This window comes from Lynx rufus, unplaced genomic scaffold, assembly GCF_022079265.1.
Source record: "Lynx rufus isolate CCGP_SWC_20201006 ecotype Redwood Valley unplaced genomic scaffold, mLynRuf1.p SCAF_3, whole genome shotgun sequence".
Taxonomy (NCBI): Eukaryota; Metazoa; Chordata; class Mammalia; order Carnivora; family Felidae; genus Lynx; species Lynx rufus.
This window is the reverse complement of record NW_025814845.1, coordinates 133882881-133903575: the sequence shown is the minus strand read 5'-3', so window position 1 is coordinate 133903575 and position 20695 is coordinate 133882881. Positions and strand designations below refer to the sequence as shown.

The 20695-nt window shown below is 40.7% G+C and overlaps 1 protein-coding gene across 4 annotated transcripts in view; it reads right to left on the bottom strand.

The window, feature by feature from the left end:
• The window catches only part of RAPGEF2 (Rap guanine nucleotide exchange factor 2), a 249289-nt gene that overhangs the window by 165920 nt on the left and 62674 nt on the right, over positions 1-20695 (bottom strand). For all 4 annotated transcript variants that reach the window (XM_047090522.1, XM_047090524.1, XM_047090525.1 and 1 more), the window contains exon 2: positions 9957-10027. In XM_047090522.1, coding sequence (XP_046946478.1) covers positions 9957-10027 — 71 coding nt within the window. The remainder of the gene's footprint in view (positions 1-9956; positions 10028-20695) is intronic.

The following is a 20695-nucleotide window of genomic DNA, read 5'->3' as shown; positions in this document are numbered from 1 at the left end:
CACCTTCTTATCACTCCTCCACCATTTGCTCCCTGAAAATGCATAGGCTCTAAAAGTTATTAGCATTCTCTGTGTTATCTTAATTCCACTTCTCAGGAACATTCGATGACTCCTTTCTTCCTTACACTGTCATCTTCTCAGAGGCTTCCTGTCTTCGGTCTCCTGATTTTCCTCTTAACTTCTTGGTCATTTTTTCTGTCTCCTTTGGATTCTCCTCCCATTCCATTCCTGTACCTGACTTTTGAGTGTTATCAGCTCTCTTCTTCTCTGCACCGTGTAATTTCATACGTTCTGTGATTTTAAATTTAATTTATAAACTGATGACTTCCAAAACAATGCCCCACACCTAATCTCTCACCATGATATCCACTCATCTAAATGCCCACTCAACTAGCCACTGGCTGTGTATTTGCCATTTCATGTTCAAAATGTCCAAAGAGATCTTAAATTTCTTCTCCAAAATTTGCCTTTCCACCATCGGTACCCAATTGTTTAGGCCAAAAACCTTGGAATCATTATCCTTGACTCCTCCCTTTTCTTCATATCCCATCTTTCTGCCAGCATCTGTTTCCAAAATATATCCTCTCAAACTGACCGAGTCTACAAATGTAGATTTCTGCTTCTACTTTTCCACATCTCTTGTCTATTCTCCACATGGCTTCCAGAGAAATCTTTCTAACTCAGATCATCTCACACCTCTGTTCTTAATCTCTGCTACCTTTGGAAGAAATCCAAACTCCTTATCCTTGGTGCCTTCATGCACCAAGACTGTTCCCATGGCCAGGCATCTGGGGCATCAATACACTGCAGAGATTTCTGCACAGCTGCAACGACTCAAATGTTACTTCCTTTGACTACAAAGTCAAAGCAGCCCAGCACCCATTCTTGCCATATGTATGGTAAGTGATGGAAGACTTGTTTGTACAAGCACACTCTGAATGCCCCTGTTAATCACTATCTTGTGAATGTGGAAATCTCATCCTCCCTCTGTGTTCCCATCAAGCAGAATATGCAGAAGAACATGTTATTCAGGGTTCAAGGTCAGGGTCTCAGGGAGTGGCTGACCAGGAACATCTCCTTTGTAACAAAGAATGTCTGGATGACAGGCCTTGAGCTCCTTGGAACACTGGTCATGCAGGGAGGGGAAGGGCTACAGATAGTTGCTAGGCTAGTTGCTACAGTATAAAAGCTTGCTGCATGTATATCCCTGCAACAAGATGCTTTGTGTCCAGTCTGTCACTTCTGGACTCCCTATCGTATATTTCCCCAATAAACCTATGTCTCACTGGCTATCTCTAGGTCATTTCTTCTGCCTCACAGAACAATCACCCACCCCTGACTTAGAGTGTGCTGGGGTATGATCACACAACTGGTGAGCCAGCCAGGAAGCCAGGAAAAAAAAACCCATGAGCACCAAGATGTGGGAAAAGGGAATAGGGAAATTTGCAGGGGAAAACCCAGGTTGGCCATCCACACCTACGTGGAGCCCTATATAGCCTTATCTTTGATGGACAAGCCCACCACATGAGTATAGGGATGCCCCTGAAAATACCTAAGGGTCTAGAGGAAATATTGACCAAGATTAATTTGACTAAGAAAAGGATGAATGGTCAAGTGGCTGCTGCCACAGTTGGGTGACCCCTCCTAATGGCTGCCCACGTAGCTGTCGTGAAGAAAGTTATGCCAACGACAGAAGAAACTGCATTTAAAGAGGAAAGCTAGATTAACACAAATGAAACCGCAGAGACCTTGATAATCTGCTTGAGGGAACAAGATGTTAAATTAATAACTGTTGGCACACCCAACTGAAGGGTGGTAAATTGCCCGGCAAACGAGTCCGGCAGTTATCTCTTAGCCGGCCTGGGATCCCAAGTTGTAGGACGCAACTAGAGTTCTACTGAGGAACAGACGAATTAGAACAAGCCCATAAAAATCCCCATTCTCTTGGCTCAGCCTATTATTAACAACCAAGATGAAAGCAGAGCAGTCATGCCCATGGAGTGTGGAACCCAGAACCTGCCGGCGCCTGAGCACTGGCGGATACTGAAGTAGCAGAATTGGGGGATAAATTCAGATATGAAGGAAGGGAACCCATGGTGGCATTGTTGCTCCGTACGTGGGACGTGGGCACTGAAGGCCGTTTGCTTTCAGCCGGAAACATCCAAGACGGTGTTCATTACCACACACCTTGTTTTACAGCAGCATCCCCACCAGCGCCATCAGTAAAGGTCACGTTACCCTCTTACTCTCTTCGGTGGTACAGGGCTGTAAATTAGCTTGGCCTAGCAAGGCCGGGGGTGGGGGGGGTGGTTGTGTACTGACCTCCCCTTTACAATGGCAAAATATGAAAGAGCTCCAGCATATCCTACAAGAGCTGGGGATGAAACACGCTGTCTATGCTGAACACCACAGAGATCCTGATAATTAACCGTTTGCCATGGATATTAAAGATATGTGTTACAGTCTGCCCCCAGTCACTGGTAGAGGGCACTTGTGTCCATCTTGAACCCCTCATGGGACAGCCTGTATCGTGGGTTGGGCAAGCTGCCACAGGTCAAGGGGAAACAGAAAAGATCAGAAAAGAGGTATCCGAAAGGCAGGAATGAAGGCAAAGGACTCACAGGAGAAGAAACATAGAAGGGGCCTATGCATGTTACCTGTTGCCAGATGTAGTGAGACCTCAGGGCAGTGGGGACCCCCTTTAAGAAAGCAGACAAATAATTCAATGAAGTCCGTGTCGGGCTCTGGCAGAAATTTAATCCTAAACAGCAAAGGAGGTGCAGATATAGCCAAGGGCACCCTCAGAGGGAGGATGGCAGGCCCCTTCTCTATGAACTAGGAAAGAGGCAAAGGACGTGGATTGCGGTTCGACTGCTGCCATCAGTGTGTACGGGGACCAGAGGCCACAGGTAAAACTCACCATATATTGGTCTAAAAGAAACAAACAGACCGTTTTAGCTCTGGTTGATACTGGTGCCAAATTTACTCTCCTTTATGGAAACAACCACTTTCAAGGGCCCATCTCTGCCATCGATGGGAAGAGGGCTGGTGTCGTCCAAATGAAGTAGGTTGTACTAACTGCAGACAGGATAACGCCCACCAAAACCCTATTCGGTGTATACAGCCCCAATACCCAAATACATTCTAGGAATGGATGTCCTCTCAGGACTAACATTACAAACTACTGCAGGGGAATTCAAATTGAGGGTGTGATTGGTCAAACAAACAAGAGGAGATGCAAAATGGACGCTTGTAATACTACCTGTCTCACAGAGGGTAATGGCAATTAAACAATATTCCCTCCCAGGAGGCCACGAAGAAACCACAGGCACAATTAAGGAATTAGCTAAGGTGGGCATTACATGACCAACTCACAGTCAACATAAAAGTCTTATCTGTCTGTAAAGAAACCAGATGGAACACAGAGAATGACTGTGGATCATAGAGAACAAGGTGGTACCCCCTCTTCATGCAACTGTGCCCAACGTGTCTCTTGTTGACTCCAAAAGGGGAAGTTCTGGGTACATACCATGATGTGTTAGACCTGGCTAATGCCTTTTTCAATATTCCCAGAGTTCCAGAAAGCCAAGAACAATTCTCTTTCATCTGGGAAGGAGAACAACAGGCATTCATCACCCTACCACAGGGGTATTGATAGAGCCCCTCAATCCGGCACAGCATGGTGGCCAGTGACCTAAGTTGTCAGGCAATTCCAGAGGCAGTCTTTGTTTCATTACATTAATGATATAATGTTAACGTCTGAGTCTTTTTACAGTTTGAAGACCACTACACCAGCCTTGCTTTCCCACCTAACAAGTCAAGGATGAATAGTCAAGAAAAACAAAATACAGGGCCCTGGCTTATTGGTAAGTACTTTGGTGTTACCTGGTCAGAGAAGACAGAAGTTGTTTCTGCAGCAGGTACTGATTAAATACAGGCACATCCCACACCCCATCACCCCAAAGCATTTGCAAACTTTCATAGGTCTCTTAGAATATGGGCATCAGTTTATCTTTTGCCTGGCTCAATTGCTCCTGCACATTTATAGACTGATTTAAAAAGGAGCCCAATGGGATTAGTCCTCAAAGACAAGGCAAGCATTTCAACAAGCCTAGATGGCTAGTAAACAGATCCAAGCCTTAAGTGTTCTTACACAGGGACAGCCATATGAACTGGATGGAGCCAGTTAGCCAGAAGAGTTTGCATGGAGCTTGTGTCAACGGGAAGGGCACAAATGAGTACTGCTAGGTTTCTGATCACAATTATGGAAAGGAGTCAAGATGTGACTTGGTGTTTTAGAACAAGAGCTGTGTGCTAATTACCAGGCTTTACAGCAAGTAGAAGACATAACTAAAGGCATCCGAGTAACTCTTCACACTCAGTATCCCACAGCAGGATGGCTAAAGGATACATTCCAAAAGCCCAAGTCAGGCAGTGCCCAGACCCACACTGGCCGAATGCCATGCCTACTTGCATCAACGCAGTACCTTGACAAATAGCCCCCTTAGTGAGAAGCTGCACTCCATTCTCAGCCCCATAACTTATATCACCTCTGAAAAGCAGCCATTAACTGAGGCAGCAAAGCCATCACAGCTGCTATCCTATGTGCAGGAAGGAGACAGACCAATCCCTGAGCACGCCTGGTATACTGATGGCAGCAAGGGGCCTACCTGTGCCTGGATGGTCACTGCCATCCAGTTCTCAACGGGAAATATCTGGATAGACTCCAGAACTTGACACAGAAGTCAATGGGCCAAGCCTCGAGCAGCCTGAATGGTGATGCTCCCTGAGCCTGACCCCATGTTATATGCACAGAGAGCTGGACAGTCTACAAAGAACTGATTATGCGGCTTCTCCAATGGGAGGCACAGGACTGAGTGGTGGCAGGGCACCCACTCTGGGGCAACGGTATGTGGAAGGACATTCTCCAGCACATACGAGGTATGAACATCACTGCTTACCATGTAGATGTGCACACGACACACATCCCACCTGGTAATCAACAGGCTCATGAGTTGACCCACATCTGCCTCCTTGAAGATATGTCAACTGAAGATGTAACCACCTGGCTACATGAAAAGACATTTAGGACAACGGACCTTGTAGGCCATTGCTAAGAACTGGAGCTAACCTTGGCATACAAAGACGTTGTAACCATCTACTAACAATGCTCAACCTGTGTCCAGCAATGACCATGACCTTTGCCAAGAGACACTGGACAGATAGCAAGGGGGCAGCACCCTCTTCAGAGATGTCAGAGATGGCATCGGTCCCCTGCCCTTCCCTGACGGCTGCTGTTATTCTTTGATATATACTGACACTTATTCAGGACTCCTGCAAGCCCACCCCAGTAAGCGTGCTAACCAGAAAGCTACAGTCCTTGGTCCAGAACAGTTGTGTGCTGCCTACGGGGTGTTCACTGACATCAACATCGACCAAGGCTCCCACTTTACAGGACATGAAGCGTTAAGAGTGGGCCAGCACTCAAGACGCCCGTTGGCATTTGCATCTACCATGCAATCCCAGGACTGACAGGACGTGTGAGTGGACCGTCAAAACAACTGCCACAAGAAACCATTCACTGGCCCTCTGGACAAGCCACCTGTCAACAGCTGTAGGACACTAAATGAACAGGTACATTCCAATCGGTCCAGTGCCTGTACTGTACTCATTCAAGGACCTGATGTCACCCTTAGAATGCAAGTAGACAGCAGGCAGGAAAGATGTTCTCTGCCGTAGGTTGGAACACGAGGTAACCTTTTATTGTCCTTGCCACAAGATCTACCTACAGGGGAACATATAATTAAATGGCCCTGGAAATGGCAAACAAGTCCACGGTGGTTTGGATTTTTGGTCCAATGGGGAATAGGAATAGGAAAGGACCTAACCATCACCCCATTTCTTCACCCCACTCCACCAAAGACAATGAAGGCACACAACCCCAGCCTCTCATTAAGAAAGGACACTATCATAACCACCTTATAGAGCACTGTTAGACCCCACTATCCTTTTCAGGTTTGCCCCATCATGTAACAGAGGGGTGGCCAACGACTGGGTACTATAAACCTGGAGCCAAACCAGTCAGGGGTAGTGCGATCCCAGAACACCACCACCTCCCGCATTCTGTTAGACAATCATGACTTGCCTCTTCCAGCGCCTACTGAACAGCTTGACTTTTCACCCTTAAATTCTGCATACGGAACCTATTTGCCAACTGGGCCCAGACCATAGCTGCCATACAGAGTAAGACCAACTATTGAGTATATGGTGAACTCTCCCTGTTGGTGACTGCAGGCTTCCCCCGGCAAAATGTTTTCTATAGTTGCTTAGCCATTTGTGTTTTCCTATTATTTGGAAGCTATGGCCTACGCTGTTGCTGTGGGATTTGGTTGCAATGCACCTCGGCATACGTGGCCCCAGGGACATTGAGAAACAAGGGCGTATAAAGAATGTATTGGCCATCCAGGGTATGCCTGGGTGGAGTATATGGTACATGCTAGAAGACTTGTTTGTACAAGCACATCCTGAATGCCCGTTAGTCACTATCTTGAGAATGCAAAGATCCAGTCCTCCCTCTATATTGCTATCAAGCAGAATATGTAGAAGAATGTGTTGTTCAAAGTTCAAGGTCAGGGGCTCCAGAGGGGGCCAACCAAAAGCATCTCCTTTGTAACAAAGAGTGTCTGAATGGCAGGGCTTTGAGCTCCTCGGAATGCTGGCCACGCAAGGAGGGGAAGGGCTACAGACAGTTGTTAGCATAAGTTGCTACGCTATACAACCTTGCTGCATGTGGATCCCAGCAGCGGGTGCTTTGTCCAGTCTGCCATTCCTGATTCCCTCTATATAAGTTCCCTCAATAAACTTATGTCTCCATCAATATCTCTGGGTCTTTTCTTCAGCCTCACCAGACTATCACCCACACTTGGTTTGGAGTCTGCTGGGGTACAGCTACACGCCATGCTGAACACACTAACACCTGAATAAAACATTGATTCATTTACCTAAATCTTGTCTGCCCAACCAGGAATATAAGCTCCATGATGGCAAGAGTATCAATGCTATATCTCCATGGCTTACATCAAAGTCCAGCACATAGCAGGCACACAATCAATAATTGTTGACTGAATATATAAATTTAACCAGTGCTCTCAGAAAACCATGATACAATCTTCTATAAGACAATGTTGTAAATAAATGAAAAAAAGTACAAAAAAATGGTTTTGTCTTTAAACATTGCTGGAGAATGTTTTATAAAAAGCACACTGATATTCCCTGAATTCCTCAAGAATACAGTAAGCATAATTTAGTTGTTTCTTAATGATCTAAAACTGTTTATTTGGGGTGCCTGGGTGGCTCAGTCGGCTAAGCATCAACTCTTGATTGGGCTCAGGTCATGATCTCATGGTTCTTGGGACAGAACCCCACATCAGGCTCCGTGCTGACAGCATGGAACCTGCTTGTGATTCTCTCTCTCTGCCCTTCCCCTACTCATGCGTGTGCACTCTCTCTCTCTCAAAATAAATAATCATTTAAAAATAAGTAACACTGCTTAGATAACAATAATTACCCTTATCCACAATGCTAAAGAATATGAATTTATTTGTTTGTTTATTTTAGCAGACTCTTATTTCTAACACTGAATAGGCCCAGATAATTATTCTGCTTTTTCAGATTTTTGGCCTCCACCCCTAACTATAGCATCCTCTGCCCCTTTGGCAAATATACTGCTTCTAACCCATGTGGATTAAGGGAGTAAACATTAGAAAAATAAAATTGTATTGAAAAAATATATAGTTCTTAAGATTTGAAAACCTGCACATTGCATAGAATACGTGATCTTACAGCAACACAATTAACTGCATGCCAATTAACCCTCAGAATCACTTTATTGCCTACAAACGGATAGGCCACAAAATGCATAAAGCTGAAGCTTTCAGATAAATGAGAGCCCCTCCCATCCCTCAAAGAAGACTAATGTTCTATTAGCCAATACTGAATATACAAACTTTCAAAATCTTGACGAAGAGCTGTTTTTCTTCCTAAAATTGGACAACTCTGTATTATGTGGAAGTCTTAACTGTTCTCTGTTAATCCCAGGAATAAAACTTTTATTTATAAAACTCAAAGAAATTAAAATATCTAAATAAGATCTATTTTTCCTAGAAATGGTAGCTATTATAAAGCAGTTTATCTAAGTCAGTGGGTTTATCTGTACCTCTTTTTTTGTTGTTGTTATTAACCATGCTGGTATCCTGATCTTGTTCTAAAAAAGGACTTAAGTTAAATTCAGTTGATGTTTCCCATAAATATCAGAAACAAATGGCTTTTCAACATAAGCAGAATAAGACAAACATCTTAAAGTTCCTTCCCTGTAAGTTCGTGCCAACAAACAAAACTGTACAGTCTCCAAAACAGACCTTCTAAGGTGCCAATAAGGCTAAATTATACCACTGAACTAATCAGTTCTTTCTAACCGAAATTTTCCTTTGAAACAGTGGAAAATTGATAGTTCTAAAGCTGGGTGATGGGTTTATGGGACTTCAATGTACTATTTACTTTTCTAATTTTGAAAATTTCCATAAGAAGTATTAAAATTTTCCTTATTCTATTACACAGAGTTCCTGTTACCTACATAATTTTATGACCACATACTATAGACATATAATCAATATGTGTAAATATTATCCATGTGTGTACACATGGGAATGTGCCACTCATATTTGCTTATTAATTGCATTTAATTAAATAGCACTATGACTTTTTCTTAGGATAGTTGTCATCAAAAAAACACAAAATGAAAGTTAGACACTTTAGGAATTATTCTTGCTCTAATTTGAGCCATCTTCTAAATTCCCAATGGTTTTGCCCTTTCCAATAAAACTTGAATTTTTAAACACTTAACCTGCAATCTACTTTAATTTAAATGATTTTCATTAAAAATTAAATTTTAGAAGTATTCAATCCTCTTGACACTTTTTTCAATTAACAACTAAATATGAAATTGACATGCTTGCAAATTAATTAGTGTTTAAACAGTAAGAGGAAAATACATAGAAGTATCCCCTTAATAACTAAAAACTGCTGGTACCAAAACCAGCTATAGTTGGAGCAAACAAAACCTTTTCACATGTCCTAGCCAGTGTTTATGTACAATCCAGCTTCCCAAGGTCCTTGATTTTCTGTTCCAGTTGAGGTAAAATCACTGGATTATATGTTTTTGATCTTTTAATATAGCCCAGGTAACCATAAATGAGGTTACTGTAGCACTGCACAATAGTACCAATAAAATGTTTATGTGTCTCCAAAAAAGGGCAGTCAACTTAATGCAATAAATATATTACATACAAAGACCTAAACATAATAATAACATAACAAACCTAATCATTCTGTGAATGGTTAAAAACATTCTGGTTTCTTATGTACCTGAACGCTAACAAGATCATTTGCCAGGACAGCAAATAACATTCCTTTTGGGGGATTCACTAAGTGGGGTTTATTCCTTTGGATAAGAGGAGCAGGGAGTGGGATACAGAGGAAGAAAGGATATCACTATGGTGGAAATGAAAGAAAATTATTATGTGGATATAAACTTATAAGGCCAAGTATAAATGTTAGATCAAGCAGAGTTTTCTTAAGTTATCTTTTTAAAAAAAAAAAATTTTAACGTTTATATTTATTTTTGAGACAGAGAGAGAGCATGAGCAGGGGAGGGTCAGAGAGAGAGGGAGACACAGAATCCAAAGCAGGCTCCAGGTTCTGAGCTGTCAGCGCGGAGCCCGATGCGGGGCTCAAACTTGTCAACCGCAAGATCATGATCTGAGATGAAGCCAGATGTTTAACCAACTTGAGCCACCCAGGTGTCCCTCATAAGTTATCTTTAATCCTGCTTCCTAACCATAATAAATGATCATTTAAAATTCCCATATCCCAGTATGAGTAATTGTAAAATGACTTACCTAAGTTGGTGTTCTCTCAAGTTTGATAAGGCTTCCATACCATGTAAATAGGAATATACTATTTCCAGATCCTGTATGAAAAGAAGGACAGAAATTATTAAACTTGTCAGGAAAAAGAGGCTTCTAAATTAAATCGCTATATTTACAGTCCAAGTTAAAAAGAACTTTTTTTTTAATACAAGTTTTCTTAGACATTAAAAATAATATTATCAAGAGAAAAGCTGAATCACACAAATGTCATCCATTCATCAACCACCTTTGGGATATATACAAGGGTATTAAAATATAAAATAAATTGGCTTAAACTTATGAAAACAAATTCCCAAAAATTATCCTTCATCATTTATTTTCTGCCTTTTACATCAAAATATCAAATAAATAGTCTTAATTTTAAAGCACAGATATTTACGAATATTGTGATTAATCATTCTTAGTCAATACAAAAACCAATGCATGTTATTTCACGACTACACTTTAAAATGAGCATAAATTTGGGGTGCCTGGGTGCTCAATCAGGTAAGCACCTGACTTTGGCTCAGGTCATGATCTCATAGTTTATGAGTTTGAGCCCCATGTTGGGCTCTGTGCTGAGAGCTCACAGCCTGGAAACTGGGTCAGATTTTGTGCCTCCCTCTCTCTCTGCCCCTCCCCTGTTCTCCCTCTGTCTGTCTGTCTCTCTCTCTCCCAAAAATAAACATTAAAAAAATGTTTAAGTGAGCATGAATTCAATTTATTTTCAATTCTTATCACAATGACATTTCTTTTATATATAGTTATATTTAAGTTTAAATATTTTCTTTAAAAAGGAGAGAGATGTCTTATTTTTCTCAATCATACTATAATACTTAGGAAAAAGATTCAAAGTTATTCATGAAAGTTCAGAACAGGTAAATTAAAAATCCCATTTATATTCATTTGGATGATAAGGTAGCAAGTTATTAGTATTTCAAGACTCTAATATCTATAACATCTAGGATCACACAGTTTGTGATATAAAGGGTATGAAGAGGTATTCATTCCTCTCTTATATCTTAGTTAAAATCTAAAACAAAAGTATTTTAAGAAACTTATAAAATTATCCTTTTTTGTCTTAAAATAAGAGCTCTATTGAGATAGAATTCACATACTTTTTTTTTTCCTCCCCAGGAGGCAACAGCTGTGCTGGGTCACTGCACACAAGGCAGCGGAGGCCATGTGTACGATCCTCCCCTGCCCTCTGGGCTCATACCCACTGTCCCCTCCTCACTCCAGAGGGAAGGAGTGACAGGAAGTGGCTATGGGTGGGCAGGTTCAGAACCCAAGAGAGCAGGGTTGGTGGGCAGGGAGTGGGGGTCTGCTGCCCTCCTCTGACAGGGCAGCTGGGTAAACTAAAACTCAAAATTTGGCATTTTTTAAAGTTTTATTTAAGTAACCTCTACACCCAATGTGGGTCTCAAACTCAAAACCCCGAGATCAAGAGTCACATGCTCTTCCAGGTAAGCCAGCCAGGTGACCCTCAAAATGCATCATTTTAAAGCGAGTAATTTGGTGGTTTGTGTATAATCATCATCACTAATTTCAGAACACTTCAACACCCCCCAAAAGCAACTCTATACCCATGAACAGTCATTCACCATTTCCCCTACCCCAACTCCTGACAACCACTAATCTACTTTGTTTCTATGGATTTGACTATTATGAACATTTCACATAAATAGAATCTAACAATGGAATGTTAGATTGTGTCTGGCTTCTTTCACTTAGCACAGTATTTACAAGGTTCACTTATGTTGTAAACATGTATCACTGCTCTCCTTTGTATTGCCAAATAATATTCCATTGTGGAGATGTACCGTATTATTTATCCATTCATCAGTTGGTGAGTATTTGGATTTTTTCTGCTTCATGGATGCAATTAACAATGCTGTTATGAGCTTTCATGTGTAAGTTTTTGTTTAAACACCTGTTTTCAGTTCTCATGGGTATACACACGCTTACGAGTGGAACCGTTGGCTCATATAGTAACTCTACGTTTAGCTTTGTAAGAAAGTGTCAAATTGTTTTTCTTAAATGGCTGCATCATTTATAATTCCATCAGCAATGTATAAGGGCTCCAATTTCTCCACATACATCATTGTCAACACTTGTTATTGTGTGTCTTTTTAACTTTAGCCCTCCTATTTGGAGTGTTATCTAATTGTGGTGTTGATTTGCATTTCCCTAATGACTAAGGATGCTGAGCATTTTTCATGTGTTTTTTGCTCATTTATATAACTTATTTGGATAAATATTCAATTTCTCTGTTCAATTTTTAGTTGGGTTGTCTTTTTATTATTGAATTTTAAGAATTCTTTGTATCCTAGATAGAAGGCCTTTATCAAAGATATAATTTGCAAATATTTTCTCCCATTCTACAGGCTTTGTATTTTTTCATTTTCTTAGATGGTGCTTTTATCTTTAAGTTTATTTATTTTGAGAGAGAGAGAGAGAGAGAGAGAGAAAGAAAGAAAGAGAGAGAGAGAGAGAGAGAGAGAGGAGTGCACAGTATATGAGCAGGGGAGGAACAGAGAGAGAGGATCCCACGCAGGCTCTGCGCTGTCAGCATGGGGCTCAAACCCACAAACCAGAGCTGAAACCAAGAGTCAGACGCTTAACTAACTGAGCCACCCAGGTGCCCCTAGATGGTGCCTTTAGAAGCACAAAGTTAATTAATTTTAATGAAGTCCAATTTATCTATTTTTTCTTTTGTTGCGTATGCTTTTAGAGTCATATGTAATAGGGCGCCTGGGTGGCTCAGTCAGTTAGCGTCCCACTTCAGCTCAGGTCACGCTCCCACAGCTCATGAGTTCGAGCCCTGTGTCAGGTTCTGTGCTGACAGCTCAGAGCCTGGAGCCTGCTTCAGGTCCTGTGACTCTCTCTCTCTCTCTCTCTGCCCCTCCCCTGCTCATGCTCCATCTCTCTCTCTCTCCCAAAAATAAACATTAAAAACTTTTTTGAAAAAGAGTTCCATGTAAGAAACCATTACTTAATCCAAGGTCACAAAGATTTACTAATACATTTTCTTCTAAGAGTTCTTACATCCACGATTCATTTCTGAGTTATTTTTTGCATTTGAGTTAAGTATCCAACTTTGTTCTTTGGCATGTGGATATCCATCTGTCCCACTACCCTGTGTGGAAAAGACTATTCGCTCCCCCATCAAATTGTATTAGTACCTTTGTTAAAGATGAATTGACCACAAATACAAGTGCTTGTGGACTCTCAGTTTTATTCCATCGGTCCATATGTCTATCTTTATGCCAGAACCACACTGTCTTGTTTATGTAGCTCTGTAGTAAGTTTTGTAGCAACTTTTAAAATCAGAAATTATCAGGGTTCCAACCTTTTTCTCCTTTTTTCAAGATTGTTTGGCCTTGTTTGGGTGTCTTGCATTTCCATATGAATTTTAGAATCATTTGTCAATCCACAAAAAAAAAAACCTTTTTTTTTTTAATCTGCTGAAATTGTAAGAAGGATTGTGTCGAGTCTGTAGGTCAGTTGAGGTAGTACTGCCACCTTAACAGTATTGAGTCCCCCAATCCATGACAGGGATGTTTCGCCATATAGGTAGGTGTTCCTTAATTTCTTTCCACAATGTTTTTTACTTTTCAGTATTCAAGTCTTGTGCTACTTTGGTTTGATTCAATCCTCTCTTTTAATTAAGAAAAAATTTCTGTAGCCTTAGGAATACCTTTCAGAACAATTCAAACTATATGTGCAGTTAAATTTCATATATTAAAAGCACAGATAAGGGACAGTGATAACAACTAGAGAAGAAACTCAGAAACTTGAAGAAGATACTAAGGAAGTTTTCGGCCTAAAATATTTTATTGTAATCCTTAAAACAATACTGTGATATGGGGGGGGGGGAGGGCGGGGGAAGGGGAGAAATAATCTTACTGATAACTTTAAATTGTCACCATTTAAATTGTCACATCATCTAGTTAACAAAGTTTGCATTCCTTGAGAGCTTGTTTGGAGGTTCTAGCAGGGGAGCGCAGCTACTCGTATACCCTTGACGAAAGAACGCTCCTCCTCTATCGGGGGAAGGTCGTCCTCTTCCAGAGCACGCAGCTTCAGGAGGGATGCACTTGGAGCGGTGAGGGAGTAAGGGGACACCCGCCTAGCCTGCCAGACCAGTGGAATCAAGCCTGGCGATCAATGGGGTGACAGATGTCGAAGCCAGATCACCCTCACATCCCAAAGTTTGCATTCCTAAAGCTAATAAATTCCTTCTTCAGATGCAATCAGACTCCAATCATAATATTCTATTTGCATATAGGGAAAAATCAATAAAAAATGCCCTGATGAGTTTCTTTAATATCTATAGTAAAAGGTGTTTCTGAGCAATCGTAAAAAGTTCATTCTATTTTAGATATTATAAATATATGTGCTACTTGCAGTCATTGAATAGTACAGAAAGACTCCCCCTGCCCCCCCCCATTTCCAAAGAGCTTATATTCTGAATCTAATAGTAAAGTCTTACATATTTTTCACTGAAGTACCTATCAACCTTGGGTTAGGACCTGTCCAAGCCATAAAACACTCTTGTCTAAAAAGCAAACAGACAAGACTATTCACATTCATTTAACAATCATCAAGCAAATAAATTTATAATGACAAAAAAAAGTATATTGGGAAAGCAACAGAAAGAAATACTTTTTTTTTTTTTTTAAGCTGGAGAAGGAAGAAGTCTAGAAGAAACATGATAGAAGCAAGAATTTGGAAGCTTAGAAATAGAATGGAGGGGAAAAACAGCCTTAAGCCTTAAAAGATAATAGGTCTTGAATAACTGAGTCTCTTCTTCAAACCAAGCAAAATCAAAGTAGAAGAACATATCCCTTAATGAAAGGGCACTTTATTAATCTGTTGCTTTTCAACATTGTAGTTTCATAGTTGTGCAGGGGTCACATTCCTGAGTAAGTTATGTCACACCCATTACATGTGTCAGTAATGCAACAACTTTTGAGTATGAATGTATAACCTCTATGACTATACAAAATATATTTAAGAACAATAACTACCACATTATTTAAGGCAATGTGTATAATTATAACCTGCAAATGAAATAAGATTGCTTATTAGTTAATAAAATTGTAGAGAACGGTGATGTATATGCTCACCTATAAGTCACTGACATAAGTAAATGTATCAGAAAGTTGTTACTTAGCCTGAATAGAAAACTCTGAGTGTGAAGAAAAGGACTGCATTATATCACCACCTCATGACCAAATAAAAAAGTATTTCTCTTTCTGTATGTATGTCACTGCATAAATAAAACATTTGCAGCTCACATAATCATGATGCTTTCTGGGGAGTAAGTTGAAACGTGTCACTCAAGCAATACACAATCAGGGAATCCAAGCAACTGTTTCATGTGAGGATTTCAGATATGTAACGAGCCTATAAACTTCTTGAATTGAATTCAATTCTTGAAATGAATACAACGATTATGTCCAGAGTTTCTTCTATTATTCTTAAAATAAACCATCTCAAAAGAAACTTGTTTTAAATGGTTTATGCCACAAGGAGCTGATAAACTCAAGGAGCAGACATCATTATTATACATGAAGCTGTTAAATGGAAGGCAGTATTATCTAGCTTGAATTAGAGGACTTTACAGATACATTCTATCTAAACTTGAGATCTCTTCATTGTAACTAACAGGAGGAATGGTAAGAAATGCTGTCTAGACGGCAGGCAACAATCAAGTCAATGTGATGTTTCACTGTGCAATATGGACACAACCATCACAGATTTGGGTAGGTAGGAAAAGCAGAAAAGATTTGGAAAAGGCATCAGGAATACTCTGCTCTTGGACTCTGAGGAATGAAACACTGACTAGAGATGAACAAAAGAAATACAAATGGAAGGAAGGACTATGGCTAAATTTTTCTTCAATACAGGGTCCAGCAGCCAAACATTAGGCTTACCGATGATCAGGGATTGCAAGTAAGGTAAATAACACTGAAAGATAAAAACGAAGACAAGCTCTCTTCTTTTCTCCTAGGAGCAAAATGGACTGAGCAATATTTTGAAATAGGCAAATATGGCCTTCTGAATCTTCCCAGGCAGTTTTTTCTACCATCTCTCCAGGTGTCCAATGATCTCACATTACCCCAAACCCCATTCTGAAGCATCAATACTCTGGTCTAAAAATTAAAGGCCTAAAATTAAAATTAAATCTGAACACAAATGCAATGGGAGTGATTGGTGGGGGCGCTTGAATCTTCTGTGAGGAACTGTCTGCCTCCAATTGCATCTTCATAGTCCAAACAAATCTGTAAATGGTACGAGATTTCAGGCAGCACAACCAAGAGAAATTAAAAATATCAGCAAAGTAGGGGAAGAAGATATGGAGGGTCATGAGAGGCCAAGTGAAGCAACCCAGCTCTGCCCAGAATCTACCTCCACCCCTTCCTTGCCCCTAGAGGTCACCCCTAAGGGCTCTGCCTTCACGTTTCACCTGTAAATTTTAACCCTCATTTCCCCTTTAATAGTTGGCCTTTACTAAAATAATCTATGAATTGGCATGGGATTGCCTTTAGCCAGCAAAGAAACAAAAAGACAAAAGGGCGAGGTGCTGAGGAAGATTAGCTCAACCTGAAATCTGCAACGTCAGTGAAAACCAGATGTGCTTGCTGCATCACAGAGTAAGGGCTTTCTCCTAAGATAAACAAGGAAATGTATGGCCTTCAGGGAATTATATTCTTGGATTATACATTTCTTTCTCTATGCAAACAGACATTCACAGAATGAAGTTGTTTCAACAAACTCGACTACAGAAAAACAAATGCTGGAGCATTAAATCACCGAAAGTATTCCAAGTGACATTTCTGTGAGCAAACCACAATATGCAAACTGAGAACTCCCCAACTGCACCTCCTGAGACCAATAAAATCCACGTGACTATTACTATTTTAAAGGACCCTTAAAACATGTAAGCTATTTTTTCCCCAAAATTTTTCTAGTCTTGAATACAAACAGGACGATATTGCTCTAACCAGGAAGCAGCATTTTTTGGAACAATAAGCTGTTCCTTCTACCCTAGGAAGGACATCCTTTTTTCAAAAATAGATGCTATTTGAAAGCAGATTCAGCAAGTGTAAAACCACAGTAGCCCATAGACAAGAACTGACAGATCGACTGAAATGCAGTTTTCCATGAAAAGAAACAAATAAACTTTTGCCCCAAACATAAACCATGTATCAAAACCCAAAAGCATTCTCTAATTGTTCACAACCTAACCTACCCTCTTGTTCAGAGTCTATAAACACAACACAGGCCTAGTAGGAAAGAAGTCCGAGGGAAAGTTTTCTGCATCTTGGACTCCTTCTCTAATTTCTCCTTAGAGACGCATTCGGAATATAATCAGCCTCACAGCAAATGTATAATCCATTTAAAACTAGCTTTTAATTTCACTTGTTCACCGGCATCAGGGATTCGCCAACAACTTAAAATATATTTTAATACAATCTTTGGAGATCTGAGAGAACTATTCTACCTCCTTTCCCACAATCCTCCTCCTCTCCTCTAGAGATTCTTTGCAAACAATGAAGGGAAGGGGGTTGGTGGTATTTTGCACAGCACTATGAAAAAACGTATGCAACTTTTTCCTTTAAAATGAGTTGTATATATGTTTTATATATGAAGCTATGTATTTAATTTTTTAAGTACTCTCTCCACCCAACAAGAGGCTCGAACTCACAACTCCGATATCAAGAGTTGAAAGCTCCACTGACTGAGCCAGCCAGGCATCCAGACTTCCCGGGAAGCTGTGTGTTTAAACGACAATCAGCAAGGTAGTCAAAGGGTATAACCTTCCAGTTACAAGATAAATTAAAAAACAACAACAACAGTAAGGTTGATTCCTTTAAAAAGGCTGTATCTCAATCATCAAAGAAACTAAGGCAAAGATTGTGCTACAGTTAAGCAGGTCTATGGAGACCCGAGTAGTAAATGCCTCCAGATTTAAACACAGACAGAAAGAGAAAGGAGTACCTTGCTAAGTGACATCAGTCTGAGGACCAGAAAATAATACAGATACCGATTATCCTCCCTTGCAAAGGCAAAAAGGTCATTTATCCTCATAGGCCAAAGTTCACCAGTGAGGAATTTGAGAGCTATGTCTTGAACATTATTTGTAATAAGGTTAAAAGCTAGACTATTCAAGGCTCCAACTCATGTGCACAGCCAATGGGAGAGAGGGCAGGAAGGCGGGAAGCCTGCAAGTCTCACTGTGTCTGCTGACATGGCAGTGAAGCTAAAAAGCTTCATTTGGCAGTTTCTCAATCTTTGCACACTAAAACATATAAAACTGTCTAAGGAGAGGGCACCTGGATGGCTCAGGTCATGATCTCACCATCTGTGGGTTCAAGCCCTGCATCGGGCTCTCTACTGTCAGCACAGAGCCTGCTTTGGATCCTCTGTCTCCTGCTATCTCTGTCCCTTCCCCACTGACACTCTTTCTCTCCCTCTGTCAAAAATAAATAAACAACAACAAAAAAAAAAACCTGGGGCACCTGGGTGGCTCAGTTGGTTAAGCGTCTGACTTCGGCTCTGGTCATGATCTCACAGTTCGTGAATTTGAGCCCCACATCGGGCTCTGTGCTGTCAGCTCAGAGCCTGCTTCAGATCCTCTGTCTCCCTCTCTCTCTGCCCCTCCCCCACTTGCTCTCTCCCTCTCTCAAAAATAAACATTAAAGAAAAAAACTATCTAAAAAGGACAACAGAAAGAACATAGGTTTTAGTGTCAAATGGAGCATAGTTCACATCCTCATGCCCATCACTCTCAAGACATGTGACCCTGGGTATGTTACAGAGACTATATTTGCGAAACAAAGTACATAATATCTACTTGGTGAGGCTGTATGGCTAAAATGATATCTAATTTCAAAACAACACTTGGCACATAGAGACCCTTGGAAAATGGTAGCTGATTTTATTAACTATGATTTTATTAACTATGATCTGAAAAAAGCACACAGTAACTAACAAGAATATGAACTAAAAATATTCCTGAAATGTATATATATCAGAATTTTTACAAATTAATGCATCCTTTTCATATGTGAGTATCTCTATCCAAAAAAATCAAAATAAATAAAATGGACTATTTATAAAACATATAAAGCGTCCCTTAAATTGTCTGCTTTATAAATCCTGATTTTTATATCAGGTTTGGTGGGCAGAAGATGCCTATTATCTCTAGAGAATCCACCTGTGCACTAATCCTACCATGTCACATTCAAACCTCCTCCTTCCAAAGCTCCCCAGGACGGCTTCTGAATAAAGCTCAAACCCCAACGTCTCTTGCACCCTTTCCAAAAAAAATGACCAACAATCTTTGGGTCCCTCAAAAAGCCCCTCAAAACACACACTCCTTTTCCTCTCACCCTAGTGAAAAACATGTCTCCGAGACCCCATTTTGCACAGGCAGTGTGAGCTTCCTTTCTGAGCCACTGAAGTTCTTACTGCCTGTGTCACTCACGTGTGGCCCTTCACCCGTGCTCTGTGCAGCCACTTTACTTTCAAGGGTTTACATTTTATCTCAATTAGAGAATAAACACCTTGAACAAGGTCACTGTTCTCTTTTATTAAATCTTTTTCTCATCTGTATCAAGCAACAGACTGTGGCTGCACTAGATGCAAAGAAAGGAAAGAGCAACCTTCCTGTGGGGGTGGTGCTATTAGAGACCCTAAAGTGAATATTCCTGAGAATAATGGTGAAAGAAGGAAAGGGAGAAAATGTGTTTTCAATCTTGATGTTCAGAGCTATGGGAAACTCCTATCTGTATAGTCTGAAACAATTCTGTAAATGGCCACAAGGTGGCAGACCACACCAACAGTCCTTTCCCACAACTGGAAATCTCAGTCCTCGGTCTCAAGTGCATTGCCATTAACATATACTTAAGAGAAAGGAGTGTTTAAAGCATTCCTTAAGATCATCTGAGAAAATATGCCAAGTCCTTTCTCCTCATGCCTCTAATGAAAAGGGGAGGGGAGGGAAGGGAAGTCTATCAGCATGCCTATTAAAATCATTTAAGTCCTGGGTGGCTGAGTTGGTTAAGCATTGACTTCGGCTGAGGTCAAGATCTCACAGTCTGTGATTTCAAAACCCACGTCAGGCTCTGTTCTGACAGCTCAGATTCTGTGTCTCCCTCTCTCTCTGCCCCTGTCTGTCTGTCTCTCTCTTTCTGTCAAAAATAAATAAACATTAAAAAAAATCATTTAATTCCAATCATCCCTAGCATCTTATTTAAAGCAGCTTCCCAGTCCCACACATCATAGTAAAGCAACAGAGGGACACCTGGGTGGATCAGTGGGTTAAGCATCTGACTCCTGATTTCAGCTCAGGTAGGATCCAGCCCTGCGACAGGCTCCACGCAGACAGCCTAGACCCTACTTGGGATTCTCTCTCTCTGCCCCTCCCCTAAATTCTCTCTCTCAAAATACATAACCTAAAAAAAAGTGGGGGGGGGGAGAGCATTTAAAACAAAAATGTCAAATCACAACACTGCTGAGATGTTTTGTGCTATTCAAGTCCTTCATATCCCAGAGTTACACCATCACATACTTTAGGAACATGTAGGAAAAAAAATCCATGGTGGAGTATACGATTTTCAGTAAAATTCTTAAATATGTTATTAAATAGCAATTTCAACATCAAATCATATGACGGCTGTTTCTGAGCCTACTAATTTATACCTGAAAGGAAACAA